Genomic DNA, 23,721 nt, shown 5'->3' with positions numbered 1-23,721 from the left:
CCCCTGGGAGTTACCTCGACACCCGGCTTGAAATCCCCAGATCTAAAAAAAACTTTTTATTTTGCCCAGCAGTTTACTCGTAAATATCACTAAAATACCACAGATCTGGACTGCATTTCCCAAAAGCATCGTTAGCTAAGTTGATCAAAGAGACCATTGGTTTCTGTCAAATGATGGAGCACACTGGCACTTTGATACATACCATTCATCTGAATTATGTAACATGCACCCCAAAGTTTAAAAAACTTTAATATTGCTATGTCCAATAATCTCAGCCTAATTTATTCATTTGTTTAAACAAGTCTCTGTTTACTATGGAAATTGATATATTTTGATTTACTTTGTTGTTTATAGTTTGATATAGCTACATGTTTAGAACAATAATAAAATATCTGCTTGCAAGTAATAAAAAGAGCGTCTAAAAGCCTCTAGCTCATTATAATAACTGATACTGTCAAACGGTGCACAAAAAATGTCCCTCTTGGCCCGCCGTTGAGATCTGCGCGTGCGCAGTACGTGTTACTGCCACATTACCGCCTAAGCCAGCGGTAGAGAGGCGCTCATCCACCATCGTATTCAGCACGATCACTAGCTACCCGCACAATCAAAACGACCTGTCGCGCGATTCATGAACAAATCTGTATCCAAATCCAGCAGTGGACTCATCCCAGAACCCGAGAGCAGCTTTTATTACCCCCTCAGCAGCCACCGGTGTGTGAGTTTACTAGCTGCTTTTGTTGTCTGAATGTATGGGGAGAGAGTGAGAGAGGCATGCGTGCAGAGAAAAGAGATCCACCAACCTGTACTTTATTTACTGTATTAGGGATGGGACAGATGAGCGAAACGATCGCGGTAAACCATGACGTTAGACATGAAGATGCGTAAATTGCATGGATAAATGCGGTGCAGGTGATCTGTCGTTTCTCTGAGGCCCTGCGTCTCGTTGATAGCCTAGCAGCTAACAGTAATGGTGTTTTTACAGATCTTCCTCTTAACACAGACCCGAGATCTAGATTTGAGCTTTGATGTTTACCCGGATGTTTTTAGTCAGTTTCACATTGCCGTTAGTCTTGTCATGAATGTTGTGCAGATGAAACACTGTTTTATCAGACTATAGTATTATCTTTATGTAAGTTTAACTGATTATTCTATGTGTATGCTAGTAATAGCAAATTATATGCGTTGGTGGCTTATTTAATATAGTACAAAGTTAATTAAATACTATTATATATTTCTGTTCAATATATTATTGTGTAAAAAAAATTATATGAAAATGAGTACATTTGAAAATGTAAATTAAAAATATAAACTAGGGCAGAAATGTATTAGCATATTAGCATTTATATTGGAAAGATGTTGTGACAGTTAACACGTAGCCTACAGACTTTCTAAACATCTAACTGAATTCCTCCATCCTTTTGGTGTCATCTGAATTAGAAGACTAATATACAAACTCTCATCAGTACTTCTCTTTTGGACAGTCAGGTTGACATTGAACTTGCTTCTGTAAACCCCTTCTCTCCAACTTGGTCGCCATGGCAACTGAGGAGAAGAAACCAGACACAGAGACTACCAAAACACAGCCGGCATCAGCTGCCTCCGCCAGCCAGACCAAGGTAAAACATCACTGGGAACCCAGCTTGGAATTGTTTTCTGCTTGGTTTTGGATGATTTTTATATGGCGCAATGGATATACTTGTGGTATAAATGGTACAGAAGCCTTACTTCAGAAATGTACCTAATATGATCTGTGACAGTGTCATTTCTTTTTTTAATGTGTCATTAATGATGTGAGTTCTGCTCTATCTCAGTCAGCACCTGTGAAGCCAAACTATACCTTGAAATTCACATTGGCTGGCCATACAAAAGCAGTCTCTTCTGTCAAATTCAGTCCAAGTGGGGAGTGGCTTGCAAGCTCATGTAAGTACTTGTACTAGTACAGCACTAATACTAATATAAAGTATTTATGTGTTATAGAACAGGGGTTCCCAAAACGTAATATCTCTCTTAAGATTTTAAAGAGAAAAAAATGACATTGTCATTGATTCACCTCATGTTGTTCCAAACCCATAAGACTTTATTCTTCAAAACAGAAAGTATGATTATTTTGATGAAACCTCACAGGAATTAAATTTGACTTAATTTGACTTACATCTGAAAAATGATTAACACAAATACATAGAGCACATCACATTTGCTCTATGTTTGTTTGTTTAGATGCCTTTTGCAATTTGATAATCACACTTGTCATATGGCAGTTTCAATTTTATTTTGATGGCCCCCCTATTTATATAATTTAATTGAACATTTTACGATTCACTAGTTTTTCATGAACTCAAAAACCCCATTTTGGGAAACTCTGATATAGATAAACAGCTGTGTTGTGAAAGAAAAGTAAGTTTTTGGGGGGGTGGGTTTCCCTTTCATCCAGCTGCTGATAAGCTGATCAAAATATGGGGTGCATATGATGGCAAGTTTGAAAAGACGATATCTGGACACAAACTTGTGAGTTTCCCAAAAGATCCATAATTTCATAGTTTTGCTGCTTTTACTTTGCGAGGTGTCTAATGTGGCATGGTTTTCTCTCACCTGCAGGGCATCTCAGATGTGGCCTGGTCATCTGACTCCAACCTCCTGGTCTCAGCTTCCGATGACAAGACACTGAAAATTTGGGATGTAAGCTCTGTAAGTCAACAGCACAAGCCAAAACTTAACTTCTGAATATCAAATACATGCATTTATGTATGTGTGTCTGTGTGTATATTTATATAGGTGCAATAATATTATAACTAGGGCTGTCAAATGATTAATCACGATTAATCACATCCAAAATAAAAGTTTTGTTTACATAATATATGTATGTGTACAGGGTATATTTATTATGTATATATAAATACACACACATAAATTATATATTTAGAAAATATTTACATGTATATACATTTATATATTTATATTCTTATATTTTATATTATATATAAATATATTTAATATATAAACATAACATTCTTCTTAAATATATACATGCATGTGTGTGTATTTATATATACATAATAAATATTCACAGTATACACACATATATTATGTAAACAAAACTTTTATTTTGGATGTGATTAATCATTTGACAGCCCTAATTATAACTAATAATTAATACATTTTTTATAGTTATATTTAATGGGTCACGCTATATGCAGTGTGAGGACCAAACCTAATGTGCACCCCTATATTTTTATATATATATATATAAAACCACAATTAATAATGTTCTGGGCTTTTTCCTGTTCTGTTTCTTTATATCACCAGGGGAAGTGTTTAAAGACACTGAAGGGTCACAGCAACTATGTATTTTGCTGTAACTTCAACCCCCAGTCCAACCTCATCGTATCTGGATCTGTAAGCCCATTCACAATCATTTGTCATTTCACTGTTTTGGTAATTCAGGCAAACATACATGTTAATTATTATCTCCATGGCAGTTTGACGAGAGTGTGAGGATTTGGGATGTTAAAACGGGCAAGTGTCTCAAGACGCTGCCAGCGCACTCAGACCCCGTCTCTGCGGTGAGTGCTTTTATACTTAACCCATGATGATCAGATAATCATATTCACAACTGTGTACAGTGGATTATATACTTTAAATGATCGTTTCCTTTTTGAAATTGTTTTGTTTTAGGTTCATTTCAACAGAGATGGCTCATTGATTGTGTCCAGCAGTTATGATGGACTTTGGTGAGTGAACTTTGGCTGTGAGATTGTTTTTTGTTGTTGTTGTTGTTGTTGTTGTTGTTTGAGAGTGGATAAATATGTCAGAGATGCATAATTAACAACCATACATGCTTATTTGTGACATTTAAACAGCCGAATCTGGGACACAGCATCAGGCCAGTGCCTTAAAACACTCATCGGTAAGTTGACCAGTCTTTTACACAAAAGCACTTGTTCAGACCAGTTCAGAAGCAACAATTTGTACCTCTAAAGTGTTTGTGAAACTTGTTCTTATCTATAACATTAAGCCAAGATCTATAACATTAAGCCAAAAAAATAAAAATAAAATAAAAATAAAATATATATATATATATATATATATATATATATATATATATATATATATATAATATATATATATATATATATATATATATATAAATAGTTGAAACATGTATGGAAACTGTATGGCATCTAAAATAAGAATAAAGAGATTAAAAGAATAAACAGGCATTATAATGTGTGTATATATATATCCAAATATTCATTAGATGATGACAACCCACCTGTGTCATTTGTGAAGTTCTCCCCCAATGGCAAATACATACTGGCTGCCACTCTGGATAAGTGAGTCACAGACTTCTCATTATTCTGAGACTTTTATGCTGCTCTTTTAAAAAAAAAAAAAAAAAAAAAAATTTTAGGAATGAAATAATTTATATTTATCCATGCCCTTTGAAAAGACACTTGCATTCCCTTATTTGTGTTTTAGCACTTTGAAGCTTTGGGACTACAGCAAAGGAAAGGTAAGATTTGGTTTTTTTCTGTTTAGATGGAGTGTTGTTTTAATTGATAACAATAATTCTTAATGTGTGTTTAACAATATAATTTTTTTCTTGTTTAGTGTTTGAAAACATATACCGGTCATAAAAATGAGAAGTACTGCATATTTGCGAACTTCTCTGTCACTGGTGGAAAGGTATGCTGGAACTACACTATACTAATCAGCTGCTAAGCACATTTTTTTTTTCACAGAAGTGTTCACTGAAATTTCCACATTTTGGTAGAAAGGTTTTAAAGATTTGCTTTCTCTTTAGTGGATTGTCTCCGGCTCAGAGGACAACATGGTTTATATTTGGAACCTTCAGACTAAGGAGATCGTACAGAAACTACAGGGGCACACAGGTAGGAGCTGAAGTTGGAATTTTAAAACTAAAGGCTTAAGCCCTACTGTTTAAAGACTTCCTACTAATCGTTCCAGCATGTGACAGATTTATTTCAGTCATACTGTTTTTGTCATTCATTTATTCTATTTTTGTCATAGTGGATTGTTGCCGTTTAATTTATATTTATATATATATACATACACACACACAACATACGTGTGTGTGCACACTTCTAATGTTGTTTGAAAATAATCTCATCCCATTTCTTTCATTGTAGATGTGGTGATCTCAACCGCATGTCACCCCACAGAAAACATCATTGCATCAGCAGCACTAGAAAACGACAAAACCATCAAACTTTGGAAGAGCGACTGCTAAGCATCAAGCTTATATTACTTTATTATATATATTTTTTTTAATTTTGTACTATTCATTTTGTGTGTGTGTTGGGGGGGGCTTTTTTGTTTTTAATTTGAAAGATCCCGCTAGGCCATGTACACTGACATCAAGGCTCAGCAAGAGGACTGGTAAAAGCGACATACCCTCTCCTAATGCAACACCACTCTCTCCGCTCACATGCACTAAAGCAGTCACTTTCTCTCTGCCTTGCCGCCAGCTCTCGTTCATCAGTTTATGTATCCAGCTAAATTTTTAACCAGTCTGTAAATCTAGGCAGCTTGTTTGAACTTCACAGACCTATTAGGACAAAGAGAGTGTTCCTGTGTTTTTTTTTGTTTCTTCTTTTTTTTCTTCTGTAAGTTTTGTAGAATGACCCCTATCTATCTATCAGTGGTTTGCACACTTCCTGAAGCCAGCAGAATGCCTTAGGCACATTTTAAGTGGCCATTTTAACAAATGTTTGGAGTATTGCATTTACATTTCTCTGCCTGTATTTGTGGCATTTATATGAGCAATTTGCTTCACTCCATTATTTGGCCGAAAAGAGGTTTCACAAACTTCTCAGCTGTGACCACGTCAAAGACTTACCTGGACTAACCAATGTCAAATCAAACCTCCATGTATGAAATGTGTTGTCTGGCAGAAGGGTGTTTTGAACATCCACTATTTTTATGTTTATTTCTGTACAGCACAAAAATGCAATTGTTAAATCTGCAATTAAAACGATTCATTGTGTTATAGTTGCTAAGCTAGTTGTCAGACATTGTTTATGGTTTTCAGTGGCTTTCAGTGGCTCAATATTGTCTAGGCAGTGCTAACAATAAAACTTTCTCTTTTGTTATGAAAGCTTATAGCAGTTGCAGACATAATGTATGCCAAAAGTTCACTTTATTCCTACAGCTGTAACTACCTGTAACACCTATGTTCATATCAGTTTTGGTGCTTATGAAAAATAAAACTGTACAATATGTGGGGATGGAGCAGCAGTTTGGTCAGAGCTTTCAGATAAAGTATCGGGTTGAAAGGTTTCTAGTAGACTTCAATTACACAAAATACAAATGACCAATCTGAGATACAAAAACAATTCTTACCTGCATAATCTGGTAAAACACATTCAGTTAATAATTATTTTTATGTGGTTTCAATTACACAACTTATGCAAGGAGGAGTGTTGCTGCAAAGTGAATATGCCATAACCTTTATCTCGTGACCAAAAGCAGTGTGGATGTATTTAGAGCCTTGAGATGTTTTCTGTATCTGACAGTTTGTACATACTTGCAGCTTCTTTGTTCTTTGATATGTTTACCTCTGTTCTGTGTTTTTAACTGTGTCTGGAGTAGTTCATAGTACTTTGAGTGTTTTATTTTTCCTGCTCGACGTGGATGATGGTTTGGCATTAACCCATCCTCTGCCTCTAGACTCTCTCTGTTCTTTTGTTCTTGGCCGGACTTCCGGTGCACTGCAGTGAAGATAAGGGCCGCATGAGGAATTCTATCTGTATTGCATTTAGTCACTTTGGACATGACTCAATAAATTTTTTTTTACCTGTATCCAGCACAGTGTCATCCATGCATTTGCACAACCGATAAAGTAAAAAAAAAAAATCTACTGTGCTGAAGGTTTGAAAACCATGCTTAGACACTAGTGTTGATGAAATAAGATGAGACTAAAATGTATTCAAAAAGATAAAAACTTTGCCAAAAACCTATTATTATTTTCGTCAAAAAAAAGGAGACAAAATGTTATTGCAAACTGCACTACACACCTCTACTATGCGAGCTTTCATGAGTGCGGTTGCCATATATCAAAAGTTTAACATTTACATTATCATTTTGCAGACGCTTTTATCCAAAGCGACTTACAATTGACACAGGAAGTGCTTGTAATAAGTTTTATACATTGTTCAAATAAGTACAAGCTAGAAAGAGAAGGAATAAATAAAGAGAAAGACTTTTTTTTCTTCTTTATGATGATAAAATCAAGTAGCTTCGGAAGAGATGAGTTTTCAGCTGTCGTTTGAAAATTGTCAGGGATTCTGCATTCCAGATAGGGGTGGGAAGATCATTCCACCAGCCAGGATCTTGTGGATCTTTGTTTCTCTGCTTTGCCACGGGATTTACACAAGCTCCAGTCTGGATCCAGAACACCTGAGAAGAGATGATGCCAGCCCCTCAGAGGACCTCAGATGATGCTAACCCTGAGACAACATACAGAACTACCACATTTTGCTATAAGTTTGATTGCATAATTGCTGTTAATAGTGTTAATCGTCTGTTTGTTTACGTCTTTTTATTGATTTTTCTGAACATTTCTACCATATGCACATGAACTGACAGTCACCACTGATAAGCTACTACTAAATATTGTAGAAACTTAATTTTCTGTAAAGTTGCTTTGTAATGATTTGTATCGTAAAAAGCGCTATACAAATAAACTTGAATTGAATTGAATTGAATGGTGAATGAGAATGTTCTGGAAAGTGATTTTGAGCCTCTCTGTGATGGCACCACGATGGCGTCGCTCACTTGTGGATCTCAGATTTCTGGAGGGGATGTAGATTTGTAGTAGTGAGTGGAAGTAGGCGGGTGCTGAGCCTGTGGCTGTTCTATATGTCTCAATGTCTTGAACTTGATGCGAGCCACAAACGGTAGCCAGTGTAAGAAGATAAAGAGAGGTGTAACATGGGCTCTGTTGAAGGTCAGAGGTTTGATTGTGCTTGATGGAAGGCCAGAAGAGCATTGCAGTAGTCCATCAAAGGTTACACCAAGATGATCTGCAAACCTGAAGCAGTCTTTGCAATGTGGGAGGTCAATTGTACAGAAGAACCTGACTGAAGTTGGAGTAATTGTAGAAGAACCTAGCTGGATGGAGAAATCATACTGTAGAGTTGGAATGGCAGGGAAGAGAAGAAGCTCAGTCTTTGCCAGGTTGAGCTGTATGTGATATTCTTTCATCCATGCTGAGATGTCCGCCAGGCAGCCTGAGATCTGTGCAGCTACTGTTGGATCATCTGGTTGAAATGAAAGATAGAGCTGTGTATCATCAGCATAGCAATGATAGGAGAAGCCATGTGCCTGTATGATGGGAGCCAGTGATGTTGTGTATATGGAGAAGACGACGGGTCCAAGAACTGATCCTTGAGGAACCCCAGTGACAAGTTGATGTGCTTTGGATACCTCCCCTTCTCAAACCACCCTGAAAGACCTACCAGTGAGATAGGATTCAAAGCCAAGTGGAATCCCTGTGATGCCCAGTGATAAGAGGGCAGACAGGAGGATCTGATGATTGACAGTGTCAAAAGCAGCAGATAGATCCAGTAGAATAAGAACTGATGATTTGGAATCAGCTTTTGCAATCCACAGGGCTTCTGTGACTGACAGTAGCACAGTCTCAGTTGAATGGCCACTCCTGAAACCAGACTGGTTAGCATCCAGTTTGTTGTTCTGTTTAAATCCCCGAATCAGAGCTTCGCTGTTATGAGGATACATTTTCTTCCCGGTGTTTTGCTTATTTTATGCAATCAGACAACCATGCACACGAGCGCACTCCTCATTTACAATTATCATTTTGAGTAAAAATAATTTTTATTAGTTTAAAGGATGTTCACTTTCAAATTAAAATTTCCTGATAATTTACTCACCCCCATGTCATCCAAGATGTTAACATCTTTCTTTCTTCGGTCGAAAATAAATTTTGGATTATTCTCCTTATAGTGGACTTTAATGGCTACCAAAAGGTTGAAGGTCAAAATTACAGTTTCAGTGCAGCTTCAAAGGGCTCTACACGATACCAGACGAGGAATAAGGGTCTTATCTAGCGAAACTGTATATGCTTTATGAACAGAAATGCTCGCCTTGCACTTCTCTGCGTGCAAGTCCTTGACTTCATGTAATACGTTATTATGTTGAAAAGGTCGTGCCTGACTTAGGCGGAAGTACAGACTCAGTCAGTGTTTACAAATGTGGAGAAGGAGGACTGTTCAAAAGTTGTATGTTCAATGACACATATTACATTTTTTTGTAAACAGTGTTTGACTTGTAAACACTGAGTCGGTACTTCCGCCTACGTCACGTATGACCTTTTCAATGTGATTATGTATTACATGAAGTCGTTGACTCGCAGAGCAGTGCAAGGCGAGCATTTCTGTTTATAAAGCATATACATTTTTTTTTTTTTAGAAAATGGCTGATCGTTTCGCTAGATAAGACCCTTATTCCTCGTCTGGTATCATTGTAGAGCCCTTTGAAGCTGCACTGAAACTGTAATTTTGCCCTTCAACCGTTTGGTAGCCGTTGAAGTCCACTATAAGGAGAATAATCATCAAAAACCTTAATTTTTTTTTTCGACTGAAGAAAGAAAGACATAAACATCTTGGATGACATGGGGGTGAGTAATTTATCGTGATCAGGCTGATTTGAGAAAGGGGAAATTATAATGAGATAAAAAAATTAAATACATGTAATAAATAAAAAAAAAAAACACTGGGTGGATTTTTATCATTATAGGGTGTTTGTGTACACACACTGCCAACACACATTTCAGTTCAAACAACTTGTAAAAGTGCATGTAGCATCATATGACCCCTTTAAACTTGACTGAACAAAAATAGGACAAGGTTGACTCAATATGATATCTAAAATGTACATTTGATTAAGACTAAGACTTTATTAAAAATGGTTCCCAAAATTAATATTGCTGTATGGTTTATTAATAATAATCTTATTGCTAAAATGTCAAGTTTTCATAGACTAAAACTAGACTAAAATGTTGAGACTTTTAATTGACTAAAGCTAAATAGGATAAGGTTGACTAAATATGATAAAAACTAAAAAGGACATTTAACATGGGACTAAAACTAAAATTTAAAATAGCTGACAAAATGAACACTAGTTTGAAACATTATTTCACACAAAATATGTTGCTGAAATACTTAGAAACAGGATGATATTTTCTCAATCATTCTGCAAGCTGATAATTTATAAGCTACCATAAGATCATGGGCAAATTAATTACACGCTTTCTTACAAAAAAATAAAATAAGAAAATGATAAACCCATAGCAATCAAAACAGAACGCAAGGCTGAGAGTGAGAGGAATCATGCTGCGAGGACCTCTTGGATCCAGCAGCAGTTCCAGTCTAAAACCCCGAGCAGTTGCTCTGTGACCAGCAGAGGTCAGGACAGAGAACAGTGGGTGAGGATGTATGATCACAACAAACAACAACAGACAGAGGATCAACTGAAACAATGTGGATCATATCAACTGAAATACTCAACAAATGTAGTGGGTGTGTGAGTTATGTAGATTTTTAATCAAATTATTTTCTCATCCAATATTGAGGCGGCATCGTCTCCCTTGCCTACACGGACAGAACATCCTTGGGGGTTAGTATCGTATTGTATTTTTTTTGTAGTAAAATAGTAAAAACATTGTATGAGTGTATTTACTATTGTTTGATTGAACTTTGTTTTTGGTAAGTTCAGATTTTGTTATTAATTGTGATTATAACCTTAATGCATTATTTTTTTTTTATTTTTTTTTCAATAAGTTAATTACTATATTGGAGTTCATAGAAAATGTTTGTTAACCCATGTAGGACCGACTAGTTAGTGAAGACACAACACGTATCATATTTTTAATTAGACGTTTAATTTGATTGAAAGACAAAACATCAAAGAACAACCCACAAAGCAGAACAGATGTCTTTTTCCATTTCCTTAAAAATAAGACAAAATATGATGAGAGGACAGTCCTTCTCTTTGAGATGGCGAAAGAAGGAAATCAAAAGGCAAAGTGTTTGTGAAAAGGGTGAAGGTGTCTTCCCTCACACAATCCACTTTCAAATGCTCTGATTTGAAATTTTCCCACTTCAAATCAACATTTACACAATGTACACAACAGCCCACAGAAAGAGGAAGGAAGGGAGGATATATAAGCAAGGGATAAAATTACATTTGTACAAAAATAGATTTTTTTTCTCAACGTTTTTAAAAGGTCCTGTCTCTGTGACGACTGAAGCGGTGACTGTGTCAGGGTCAAAGTTTATCCTCACTAGTTTAAATGGGGGGGGGGAGTGGCTATGCAACAAGTTCCTTCAGATTTTTTTTCATTAACAAGACATTTGTTTGGGTTTTGTGAACATAAAATAATTTATAAGTCAAGGAGCTGGTGTACGATCTTTTCTTAGGGCTCTGAACTGCTGGTAAAATTTTCCTTTTTTGTGTGTGTGTGTAATTCAAGGCTGAACACAAAAGCTTCAGCAATTAAAAACATTTCTAGTATCTGAGAACAGTGCAATTAGGCCTGGCTTTAATCAATTTAAGGAAAAATGCTTGGCTCCATTGCTAAAATTGTTCAGAAACATTTAAAGACTGGATTCATATACTTTCATATTTAGAAATATACACACATTTACATATAGACAAAATATAGCTTTATGTTATAAAGCATTTGCGTATGTATTAATTCTATCTAGGTTATCATTTCTCCATTACTCCATTTCCAACAGGAGAAAGTTTTTGTTCTCAAACCTGAATATGGCTTCAAGATGCCAGTGATCCAAAATACTCATTCATTAACAAGTCTAGTGAAGCCAATAAAATTCATTTGCCACGCAAAGGAAATGAGGGTAAGAGGACGAAAAGCTGATTTTCAGAAATGTAATCATGGAGAGGCATCCTAATAAACAGTATTGACTTAAGTTGGTTGGGCTTCACTCTGGATAAACCATCTCGAGTGATCTAATTCATGTGATTGCTGAAGACCCTTGTGAGACTGCACTCAAACAAAAACAAACAATGATAATATCACGTAAAAGTGCCTTTTTTTATCCGATTAAATACTTGTACAAAATTCAAGTAATGTTGCAGTGCTGCATATCCACCACTAGGTGGAAGTCTCAGCTCTCCCATTGCCTCAGTATTATTCCCTACCAGTACTGCTCCACTCCTCCCTCTGCAAAACCCTTAATATCTCTCTACGAACTGCTGGAGTCCCGAATCTTGGTCCTGGCGGTCTAACCTTGTTCACATGTGGTCTTTCATTGCCAGAGTCTGAAAATCAGCCTCACTATGGACAGTCTTTGGGAGAAAAAAAAAATGCTAAATGCATAGTTTAGCAGCAGCAGCATACAGAAATAATAAAAAAACACGCTGAAAATGGCAAATTACAGACCCAGACACATATGATACCTCATTGAAAAAATATACAAATAAAAAGGCAGCCCCAAAAACACAACAACGGGACTTGAAACATGAGGTTAAGTGCTTAGAAACATCCTAATGATAACACAGATTTGCAAGACCTGAATGCATGAGATGGCTCGTGCGAAAGGCTGACGCAGGAGTGAATGAGGGACACGAAGGAATCGATATACCATAGTAAAAGTGACTGAAAGAGAGGTAACGCAAACATTTTGAAAAATCATCCAAAAAATACAGGATCCCAATACTGAATTGGTTGTAATAAACTGTACAAATGTCAAGCTCGTTTGGAAAACCACTTGAGGTGAACTGGTATACAGATGAGACACAGTGGAACGTGGGCGACTTAGGTGGGATATCCACTATAAGCGCCCTTAGTTTATGTCATTCACGTTTCAGCATCATGGGCTCTGTGAGAACAGGCAGATTGGATTTTTAAAAGCTCATGTTTCGAGTGCATAATGAAAAAGTGTGAATGATCAAAGTCCAAAACTCAGAGTGGCTCATTTTAGACACTGGGATCTGCTCACAGCGACCTCAGGTGTCCCTTCCTATCTGATCCTGAAGTTATGTCCTTATTGCATCTTCTACCCACCACTGATGATGCTCGGGGCGAACTGGGAGAACCAACGCAGTCTGTGATTTCCTCACTTGGTTCCTTTGTTCAGAGCACTCAATGACAGTTTAATGACAAGAACATTCTGTCAGGAGCAGGCCGCTTGAGGGAAAAACGGCAATCTGAGCAGGATTGTAATCGCAAAAACTCCCATAAGGGGCTGAAAACACAATGTGTGTTAGAAACCCCGATTATTACCCGCATTACCATTATTATCATCTCCCATAAGTCTTCATGTGCCCTGACAGGCCAGCCCAGGATGGCTCTATCCAATCCTGAATGAGGCTGATTACATCCCTGGATCCCTCCCATCTTAAACCCCAATGTACATGAGTTTGCGTAAGACATTGCTACAATTACTGCACCTTGATCAAATCAATCATTTTTTTTTTTCATATGCACCACTGTTGTCTGTGGGCTTGAAGTCCATTGTCATCTTTTTTCTTGTGTGTTATATATATAGATTTATATCTTTATACAAAGTATAAAACAGACCCATGGACGCCACGACTGTGTATTGGAAACGCTGAGTTGAGCGGTGGTTCTGAAAGTTCCTTTGCTCTGCCAAATGGTGTCACGTGTTGAGTTTCTAAGGGGCCTTTGGGGTGGCAGACCCTTGTGTCCTCCTGGCGACAGGAGGGCGTTATGTCATTATGTCATTTGGTGGGGCGCCTCTAGCATCTCCATGAGGAAGGTATCGATGGGTGTGTCTCCTATGAGCTTGAAGAAGAACAGATGCTCCAAACATTTCAGTCCAATGGAACGCAGGGCAGGGAGCCGCAGCAACAGCTTAGCAAACCTGCTCACAAAAACACACATTGTCAAAAGGTGAAAAAACAAGACAGATATACAATTAAACTGAGCTGAGCTCTTTTATCTGTACTTGATACAACTCTGACAATCTTTGAAGTCAGACAAGACCTGAGAAGCTATGAAATGCTCATATCTCAAATATCATTTACATCTTACAAATATATATATATATGTGGGTGTGTGATGCCATCCAGGTACTGCAATGGTGCATAAGGTCAGAAAGTGGTTCTTGTACCTTCCAGGTTGTTCAGGGTATTTCTGTTTGCAGTAGGCTTCCAGAGAGGCATAGACCTTCTCTCTCAGCGCCTCCACCTCACCTGGGTTTGACAGGCCTTTGGAGTCTGAAACAGTAGATGATGCATAACGAAGTTTAGTTTTGGAGTAGGAACTGTACTATCGTGCTTTAGCACATCCTCAGAGTGTACGGCATTCCAGAAAAGATCAGGAAATCAGGAGATCAGGAAACATCACAGGCAATTTGAATGTGCTTACAAGCTATAGCGTCACAAGGGGGAGTACAGAGTAAGTACCTGGGTTGAAGAGGACGATGGCTCGAAGGCACCCTAGCTCTGTTTTATCCATCTGCATGTCCCTCATCTTTGACACCAATTCCGTCAACACCCTGAATATACAGTTGGAGAAAACACACAGGTTAAGACTGAAAACAGGTCAAATAATGCCAGTTATGAAGCTGTGATATGTCATGATCAGTACATGTGAACATGGGGTCCCTTTTCTCGCCCCAAATAAGAGTGCATCATAAAACGAGATACTCTGTCAACTTTGTAAGATCTGTAAGGACTAAGCATATTTTTAGTTAACCCAGAAATGTTTTCTTTCTTTTTTTTTAATCTGTTGTTTTTAATGTCATTTTTTATTACAATTTGTTTATTATTACAATTACTTATTTATTTATTTTGCGATGTAAGCTATGGGAAGGGGTGAAACTAAAACGTCATTTGTAAAAACCTTGATGTTCATGTTCAGATGTTGCTTAAAATTGCTTCAATAGATCTTTATAAATGAAGGACACTGCTAACACGATCAGCTGTCGGGAAATGCAGATATTACTACATTACTGCTTTGACTGGCAGCGACTGTCAAATATCTATAATGCCTCAATAATGTCTAGATTGGCATCTCTTCCTCTGATCCAGAGGGTGACGTCACCTCTGACAGTCTTGGCCTCTGCGTGACCGGGTGACAGCACACACACTGGTGCGAGGCATCCTCATTCCCACTCTTAACACACTCTAATTGAATTGGCCTCCTGGAACAATAAGTGGAGGGGTGGGGTACTTGAGCCCAGTGTTTTAGTCGAACATCCACTTCATTTGTGCCACGGCTGTCACTTGAAGGGAACTGATAAAGAAACATTATCAGGGCTGCGCATCTTAATGCGAGCGGCATTAACACAGATGTATTCTTTCAGAGTCGTGGGGTGTATTCTAATAGCTAAAGCAGCCTCTGGGCGCTGAGAGCAGAGCGGAGTCTTGAAGCACGGCACTGCAGACTTAACAGAGTCAGGTGACACGGATGCTGGGAATGTGAATGTCCAATTACCGTTAATACAGCTTTTTTTCCTATTTTTTCTTTTTTTTTTGTTACAGCCATGACTTTCTTAATCAGTATTTCTGTCTTGTTTTTAAATAACAATACCGTTTAAATAAAGTGTGCATAAGATGTTTTCAGCAAATACGCTGGATCTAAAATTAAGCATAAATATATTACATTTATGGTTTTAAAAATATTCTCATTGACAAATGGATTTATCACTTACAATCTTATACTAAATAGAAAAAAAACTTAAAATGTATTTTACAAAAGGTAAAATTTGAACATACAGACACTTAATATTTAAGTTAATTACAATTATTATATATATATATATATATTTTTTATCATTGCTATTCTTATATAATTTATTTATATCTAAACTTTCTTTAGAGGGGTCGCTGAACAATGCATTTCACTGTCAACAAGTGGTGCTGCTGCTGTGCTGGTGTAAACTTTGTACCACATCGGCTCTCTTCAAACCTTAATTAAGTTGAGATCTGGACAAAAAAAGAAGCTTTAGCTTTAGCTGGTAGCTTTATTGTACAGCGTAGTTCAGGTTTTTGTGGGCACAGATACAAAGCAGAGCCCTTTGTGTCACTGGGTGTATCCTCCATATTTTTTATTTCATAAATGACACACAAATGGATTTCCTTTAACATTTTCTTTCTGAGCACTCGACCATTTCTGCATGACCTCTGTTGCCAGCGAAGCTGCATATTTAATGAATATCAATGTAAATCAATAGAAAGCTCACTCCTCCCTGCCCTTCTGTCTCAGCGTTCCGCTGGCAGAAATGTCAAGGTTCCTCTTCTACCCTTGTCTTGAACATTACTAGTGTGATCATCTCTTTGAGTCGTAGTGTTTGAATATGTTCCATATAGACAAAGCTCCATGTATTACCAAAAGCAAAATATATAATTTTTCCATTTAGTTTCATGTATTATATATATATGTGTGATCATATACATGTGTGTGTGTGTGTGTGTGTGTGTGTGTGGGTGTGTGTGTGTGTGTGTGTGTGTGTGTGTGTGTGGTGTGTGTGTGTGTGTGTGTCTATAATTTACACATTTTTAAATAAAATATATAAAAATATGTAATTATGTACAATGAAAAATATGTACAAAGTAATGTACAATTTTTTTTTTAGTTTTATTTTTATTCTTAATCCTTTTTGATAGGTTTTGGTTTTGATAGGTTAGGTAAATTGAAACAATGGTGTTCCACAAATTTTCAGTTGACCAATATTATAAGTATCATTCCAACCTGTCAAATATGGCTCCTACTCCGGCGCTGTGGGCGCTGTTCCGGTGCACATGCAATCCTGTGGCCAACAGTATCCCATCTTTCACTGCTATTGAACGGTGTGAAAATGATGCAATGAGGAGCTCATTCCATCCTGAGAGAGACAGACGAAATCATGATAAAACATTCCACACAGTAAGAGTGAATTAAGTAAGTATCTGAGTGACAGGGCTCCTTTAACTAGTCTGCCTAGCAACTACCCCAACTCCCCTCATCTCCCCAGAGCTGAGCTTGGGAAAAGCCGAGATGCTTTCATCTGTGAGACAGCAGAACTAAAGGGGTTATTTTTAGAAAACCTGAGCTCAGAGAGAGATCGAGAGAAGACCCTCTCAACATGCTCTTCAGAGAAGATAAGCATGACTCGCTAATACAGTGGACCATAAAGGAAATTAAAAGCAATGTAGTTTAATTGTAGAATGGTGGTCTACAGAGCATCTATTTGTCTTACTCATACTTTGTCAACTTCTTAGAAACTAACTTGTAAATCTGACGCTGTACACATAACTATTGTGACAGAACAACTGACTTTCCTCTCATGAGAGCCAATCTGTATCTAAAAGAGGACACCCGCATCTTTTAGTTACCACTATATTCCCCATGGAGACTTTATTTCCCCCTCTTTAATATTCTACATTCATTTTTATATTAAAAAAACACTATTCTGAAAGTTTACGCCACCACAACCACGTCAATATTCTAATCAGGTAGTATTTTTTTTTTTCCCATTTTCATATTAACCTAATCAGGTAGTATTTTTGGTGTTCATAGGTATATTTAGAACCTAGAGACTAGTCTCTGTGGGCAGCACACCAGCTTTAAGATAACAACAGTAGAAACTGTATAATTTATTAACAAATAAACTGCTAGGTCCTATAGCCCATACATTTTCCAAATATAAGCGTAAAAAAAGATTTCTAGGTCCTATAGCAAATAAATTTTCACTAATTGTCAGTGTTGAAAATTTAAGTTAATTATTGAAGTTAATTCTGAAGAAAAAAACAACCACAACAACCACAAATTACATTTGCAGATGCCTCTTTTTATATTGTATCAAATGCAATGATATTTTCAAGAAAAATTTTGATTATAGGCACAGCATGTCATCCATGTAGGCAGAACACTAGAATGCCGTCTACAAGGGCAGCTCATTAGGGTTTGAAACAGCCGAATGATTTTGGCATTTTTGATTATAGGCACAGTATGTTATCCATTTGTCGAAATTGGTGCTCTGCATTTAACCCATCCAAGTGCACACACACAGCAGTGAGAAGTGAACACACCGTGAACATACACCCGGAGCAGTGGGCAGCTATATCCAGCGCCCGGGGAGCAACTGGGGGGGTTCAGTGCCTTGCTCAAGGGCACCTCAGCCATGGGTATTGAGGGTGGAAGAGAGCGCGCTGTTCATTCACTCCCTCCCACCTACAACTCCTGCCAGCACCGAGACTCGAACCTGCGACCTTCTGGTTACAAGTCCAAGTCTCTAACCATTAGGCCACAGCTGCCCCGCATATATCATTAGGGTTTGAAACAGCCGAATTATAAAAAATGTAAAATGCCATGATTCAGGAAAGTTTTTGCAATTTCAGGCATTTTCAGAATTTCAAATACACCTTTGAAACCTGTCCTTTAAGCAGCCTAGATAGGCACTAAACTAGGTTTTGAAACACAGTCTTAGAAGCAGCTTAACTTCAACACTCCTCTAATTAAATATTTGACATTATAATGAACTTATCCTGTTTCTGTCTTTTAATTGTGCATCTGTCCGTTTGTCCTCTTCAACTCACCTGCTCGTAGAAGAATGACCTGGTCGTCCAGCGGGAGCTCTGAAAAATGCGGGATCCTCTTGGCCCATTCCACTAGAGTGAAAAGCTGCTTGTCTGCAGCCTGACAGATGTTTGTGACTGGATCATTGGGCTGGTGGAGGAAACAAGAACACAGCTGTCACACACTGGTCTGTCCAAACATCAAAAAAACTCATTCAATGCAAACGCTTCTAAGCTCCGTTAGTTTGAGTTCACACACCGTCATGTTTTAAAATATGTCAGATCATACTGTATTCTCAGTATTGACACAAGGGGCGCTATAGCCAACATTAGCCATCTTCAGGCAGTTTTCTCTTTCAGGTTAACTACTTTCTTGGCGAGGCACGGTTAGTTAAAGTTACTTAAACTGTTGACATGTTTACAGCTAGCTATCCAAATAATAACCCATCTGATTATTGGAACAGACATTTAAGGGTAGTTTTATCACTGAGGTATGCTACCGCTCTTCTTGGCCCCACACATGGGAACTAAACCTCTCGGAGCAAAAGTGAACAGGAAGGCAAAACAAACAGTGCTTTTTCCCCGGACTGCACAGGAAATACCTGCCGAGAGCTGGTGCTAAAAAATGACTGCCTTTCTAAATGGGCCTTTCCTGCAGAAAGCTCCCTGGAACTAAATTTACTTAGAAACATTTGCTCATTCCCAAACATTTATGGAATACTGCTAAACATTTAAAGGACCCAGGGACGGACATGTAATTAACTGTCAGACAACATGTTGTGGTCAAAATGCATTCATTGTTCTTGAAAATGCCTTTGTTAGGGACGCCCTTAATGCCTCCTGCAGATTTGAGTCTATTAGCACGTCTCGATGTGGAACGCTCCGGCTCTATCAAAGAGAGAGGACAAATGAGAGATACGAAAAATGGCTTAGACGATTCCAGCTTCACGTTGCATGAAGCCAAGGGAGGGATAGATACACTGCTTTGTTTTATAAGATGAAAGAGTGAGTCAATGGAGTGCGGGTGAGAGTGAACGAGCGCAGGAGAGAGGAAAGCAGCAGGAGAGGGGTTTCTGAAAGGACTGGAACAAATAGACATTGAGTGTCGTTTTTCAACTCAAGTGTCAAAAGGGAAGGCTTTAGAAAACATCACCAGGACATTGCAGCGGGCAAAAGGACAAATAGTTTTTAAAAAAATAAACAGAGGGGGATAAAAATTATATTCATATTTATCAAAATTATTAGTGGGAGGGGTGTGCATTCCTGGAAAATCCTGACCTCACTTTTGGCAGCCTCCTAGCTTCACTCGGTTGCAGTGCAGGATGTTTATTAATAGGTTCAACACAGTGACACTGCAATTATGAGTCAAGAGCTTCTGAAAGGGCCAGTATATCAGCCGCTGTCACTGAAACAGCCTCATCTAACAGCCCGTAAAAAAATAAATAAAATTCTCTCAGTTAAAAAAAAATACATATTATATTGAATTTAAAATGTTGTATTTGTTAGGTTAAAAAAAAAAAAACATATTTTACATTTCCACGTTTCACAATTTCACAAAAAAGTGAAAAAGTACTCTAAGGTACCAATATGCACCTTTTAGGGGTAGATAATGTACAAATTTGTCCCTTTAACGGTATTGCCCCATTGACAAGCTGTTGTACCTACAAAGATAAAAATTTTAATAAAATAAAGAAAATGAAATAAACTAACCTTGGACAGCAAATACAGAAATGCTTTTAGAAATGTGAAGCTAGATCTGAGAAAAAGCTCTAAAATCATTAGATTTTAGTTCTGTGTTCTTTATGCTTTTAATTGGTTTTAATGTATTTAATTTAATTGTATTAATATTTTTTGGAACCACTTTGTGGCCATTATTGGAGGCAAGAAACATCTCCACAGTTGCACTTTGGGAAATGACTGAAGACAGATAACCAGTGAGCTCTTCCGTGATTCTGCATCAGAACGTGGGAACTCCCAGGAGAATCTTGTGAAAGTGTTGAATGTTTCCCCGCTATGGTATTTAAGCAACTGTTTAAAACTCGCAATGACATCAGCAGCAGATCAAAGGCAGAAGTTGGAGATGGCAAGCTGTTAGCAAGACGCAAAGCCATCTCTCAGAAAACAAACGCAGCTTATGAATATTTCTGTGGCTGATCGGGCTGATCCTCCTCAGTGCAACAGTTTCTGCCATGTTCTTGAACAAGCACATAAACAAACAGATAATTAATTCACAAAGCAACAAAATAAAGAAAAGTGGCTCAAAAGAATACAACTCCCAGAGTTCTCGTTAAACACGGTAATGCTCATGAATGATGAATAGCTATATTGGCTCGGTTTACACTGACCTTGTTTCTTCTACAAAACAAACAAAAATGACCCAAAAATTGAGGCCTCTAAATACCTGACTTAATTACTGTAAAGAAAAAAAAAGTTACAAATTTAAATATAGCAGAATAAACGTAAATTTAAGCATTTCTGTAATTGAAGTCATTAACGGGGTCTATGGTGGTACTGCAGGGGGTCTGCCCATTATAGTTTGATCTTTAACAAATTTATGTGATAAAATGATCAAATTAGTTAAAAATAGAATATTAAATTAACTTTAAACAAAACTAAAGTTCAGGTAAATTTTTTACTGTATCTCCCACATTAATAAAAAAAATATTTACTACATAATATTATAAATGTACAAATACTTGAATATATACAATGGGTATATAAAAAAAAATAATCACCCCCCTTTAAAATAATCACATGTTGCTTTGCAGCCTGAAATGAAGACGGACGCAGTTTTTGTTTTATCCAGCTGTATCAGTACTCAGTTGAACTTATAACATCCAAGTGAAAGATATAACACCAACATGTCAGAAAAAAATAAATAAATGCAAAACAGAATCGAGTTGCAAAAAGAATCACCCTCTTGTGTCAGTATTTAGTTGAACCACTGTTTGCTTTAGTCTGCTGGGAGCTTTCTCGGTCTCTACTAACTTTGCACATCTAGACTTTGCAATATTTTCCCAGTCTTCTTTGCAGAGCTGCTCAAGTTCAGTTCAGTTTGATGATGAGCGTTTGTGGACTGCAGTCTTCAAGTCATTCCACAGATTTTCAATGGGGTTTAAGTCTGGGCTCTGACTGGGCTATGCAAGGACATTCACCTTTTTCTCCTTCAACCACTGTGTGCTCAGTTTTGCTGTGTGCTTTGGGTCATTGTCATGTTGGAAGGTAAACTTTCTTCCCATTGACAACTTTCTAGCAGAGGGCAGCAGATTTTCCTGAAGAATTTAATGGTATTTTGCCCCATCCATTTTTCCTTCTATCCTGACAAGTGCTCCAGTCCCTGCTGCAGAGAAATGCCCCATATAACAGGATACTACCACCTCCATGCTTTACTGTAGGAATGCTGTTATTTGGATGGTGAGTTGTACTGGATTCCCGCCAAATTAGGCCAAACTAGTCTCATCTGCCTCAGAATATTCAAGGTGCGTTTTGGCAAAGCTCAGTCTGACTGCATATGCCTTTTCTTGAGGAGTGGCTTTTTTTTCTTGCAACCCTCCCATACAAGCCACATTTGTGGAGAATTTGTGATATTGTCACATGCATATAATGACCACTCTTTGTCATAAATTCCTGCAACTGCTTCAGAGTTGCTGTAGGCTTACACATCCATCATATCCATTTCCAAAGTTGAAGACCATTGATCTAAATTAAAATGTATCCAAGTAGCAGAAAATAAGCAGTTGATGAAGGAGGTAAAAACCACCATGAATGATTTCTTTAGTGTGAATACAGTCAGCCATATGATTTGCTTGTGAGAATCAGCGGAGCGGGGCAAACGCTAGCCCTGGGGCACGAGTGATGAGTTTTTCAGATTCAAGGAGACGCTTTGATAACATTCTCTTCATGACCATCACAAAACAATGGCTGTTTTTGTTCCCGCTGAATGGAAAGCATTCGGCCTGCATTATTCACAGCAGATCCTGGTCCCGTGCTCTTGCCGAAACACCGCGCTTGCATATTGCACTATGAAATTTTTATCACTTGAGGAGTAGAGATGAGAGATGTTTAAATTTTTCATTGTCTGCTTAAACTATATTATTGTTGCGTGACAACAGAGAGGGAAAAAGCAGTCTGGATTTACAGCTAGGTGAGACGTCTGCAACCTCACGTGACATCCCTGTCGCAGAAACACTTCCTGTGTGTCAGACGTATTGAAATACAAATTAAGGAGTTTCCAGTTAACTAAATGGCCACAATGAGTGTGTTTATATGTACAACAAAACTCTATTATAAGTCTCAAAAATGCAAGAAAAAAAGGCTGGAAATTTAAAATTCTCATGAAATTGTCATGTTTTAATCAATAAACATACTTGTTATTGGCTAATATAACATATTTTTAAATGTTTTTTTTATCTACATGAATAAATATCAAAGCTGTATCTTACAAATTAATATAAACATTAAATTAAACTAAATGTATAAAATCATCCATTCATCGAATACCTGATAAACACTTTTACAAAATGTGTTTCAGTGACCTGTTGTCAGTTTATTAAGCTGAATCAGTGCATGTAAACCAACTCAATGTTATCTGAATTAAATGTAAAAATTAAAAAAGGAAGCAAAAAGAGAGAAGTAAAAAACTAGCAAACGGGAACATATTCTCTTCCTTCAACCTTTTCAGTGGTGAGTTTAAAATATTCTAGGAGTCCCCCCAGAGTTTTTTTTTTTTTTTTTTTTTTTTTAGTCGACCGTTATTTTAGAACGTTTCCCCTTACTGTGTCCATTGCGACGCTTCAGGCTTGTCACGTGACACACTGCAGCCACGAAAATACTGTTTGACAGATGGATCGCTTTTATTTCGTTTTCCTTTTTTATTTAAAATATTCACAAACTTGCACACCATGTCCTGAACAATCTGATATTCCGATTCACAAATATGTGTAAATGAGTGTGTTTTGTCTTTTAAAAACCTTTCTAAATGATCTTGATCGGCAAATTAAATTTGAATGGATTGTTATTGTTGTTTCCATAGACATGTGTGTGTATTTTACAAACTCTAAATGTATTGTTTTACTAGTACTTATGTGTAGTTAAATGTCTGAAACCTAAAATATGCATTATGTGGTTAAGAACACTGCATAGTTGTGATAATATGACAAGAGCAGTGCACGTCTGTCTCTGGCTCAGCGCCAGCCA

The 23,721-nt window shown here is 37.4% G+C and overlaps 2 protein-coding genes across 7 annotated transcripts in view; one reads left to right on the top strand and one right to left on the bottom strand.

Annotated features, from left to right (window-relative positions):
• Positions 1–493: 493 nt before the first annotated feature.
• On the top strand, positions 494–6,819 carry LOC109062499 (WD repeat-containing protein 5-like). Of its 6 annotated transcripts, none has more exons than XM_042778869.1 (14): positions 494–711; positions 1,464–1,616; positions 1,812–1,920; positions 2,432–2,505; positions 2,596–2,685; positions 3,304–3,393; positions 3,477–3,560; positions 3,673–3,728; positions 3,858–3,904; positions 4,256–4,331; positions 4,477–4,510; positions 4,609–4,683; positions 4,802–4,889; positions 5,148–6,819. In XM_042778869.1, exons 2-14 carry the CDS (start codon positions 1,536–1,538, stop codon positions 5,246–5,248), a joined length of 1,005 nt encoding a protein of 334 aa, XP_042634803.1. In that variant the 5' UTR covers positions 494–711; positions 1,464–1,535; the 3' UTR covers positions 5,249–6,819. The 6 variants fall into 6 exon arrangements, with proteins under 6 accessions (XP_042634803.1, XP_042634804.1, XP_042634801.1 ...); XM_042778870.1 differs by having other exon boundaries at positions 494–715; positions 1,486–1,616; XM_042778867.1 differs by having other exon boundaries at positions 494–715; positions 1,482–1,616.
• Positions 6,820–10,899: 4,080 nt separating this feature from the next.
• The window catches only part of LOC109059302 (retinoic acid receptor RXR-alpha-A-like), a 141,176-nt gene continuing 128,354 nt past the window's right edge, over positions 10,900–23,721 (bottom strand). The window contains exons 7-11 of the mRNA XM_042778858.1: positions 18,547–18,676; positions 16,721–16,853; positions 14,431–14,522; positions 14,136–14,241; positions 10,900–13,886 (exon numbers count right to left, since the gene is read on the bottom strand). Of these exons, the coding sequence (XP_042634792.1) occupies positions 13,739–13,886; positions 14,136–14,241; positions 14,431–14,522; positions 16,721–16,853; positions 18,547–18,676 (609 nt within the window). The 3' untranslated portion in view covers positions 10,900–13,738. The remainder of the gene's footprint in view (positions 13,887–14,135; positions 14,242–14,430; positions 14,523–16,720; positions 16,854–18,546; positions 18,677–23,721) is intronic.

The sequence above is a fragment of the Cyprinus carpio genome, chromosome A21 (assembly GCF_018340385.1).
Source record: "Cyprinus carpio isolate SPL01 chromosome A21, ASM1834038v1, whole genome shotgun sequence".
In the NCBI taxonomy this organism is placed as follows: domain Eukaryota; kingdom Metazoa; phylum Chordata; class Actinopteri; order Cypriniformes; family Cyprinidae; genus Cyprinus; species Cyprinus carpio.
This window is presented reverse-complemented; position numbering and strand designations above follow the sequence as displayed.

What these genes read in the sequence shown, in the direction of transcription:
- LOC109062499 (XM_042778869.1), top strand. Translation starts at nt 1,536, where the DNA reads ATGGCAACTGAGGAGAAGAAACCAGACACAGAGACTACCAAAACACAG. An exon ending in CCTCCGCCAGCCAGACCAAG is followed by an intron (nt 1,617 to 1,811) that starts GTAAAACATCAC and finishes GCTCTATCTCAG; the next exon opens with TCAGCACCTGTGAAGCCAAA. An exon ending in ACTCAGACCCCGTCTCTGCG is followed by an intron (nt 3,561 to 3,672) that starts GTGAGTGCTTTT and finishes GTTTTGTTTTAG; the next exon opens with GTTCATTTCAACAGAGATGG.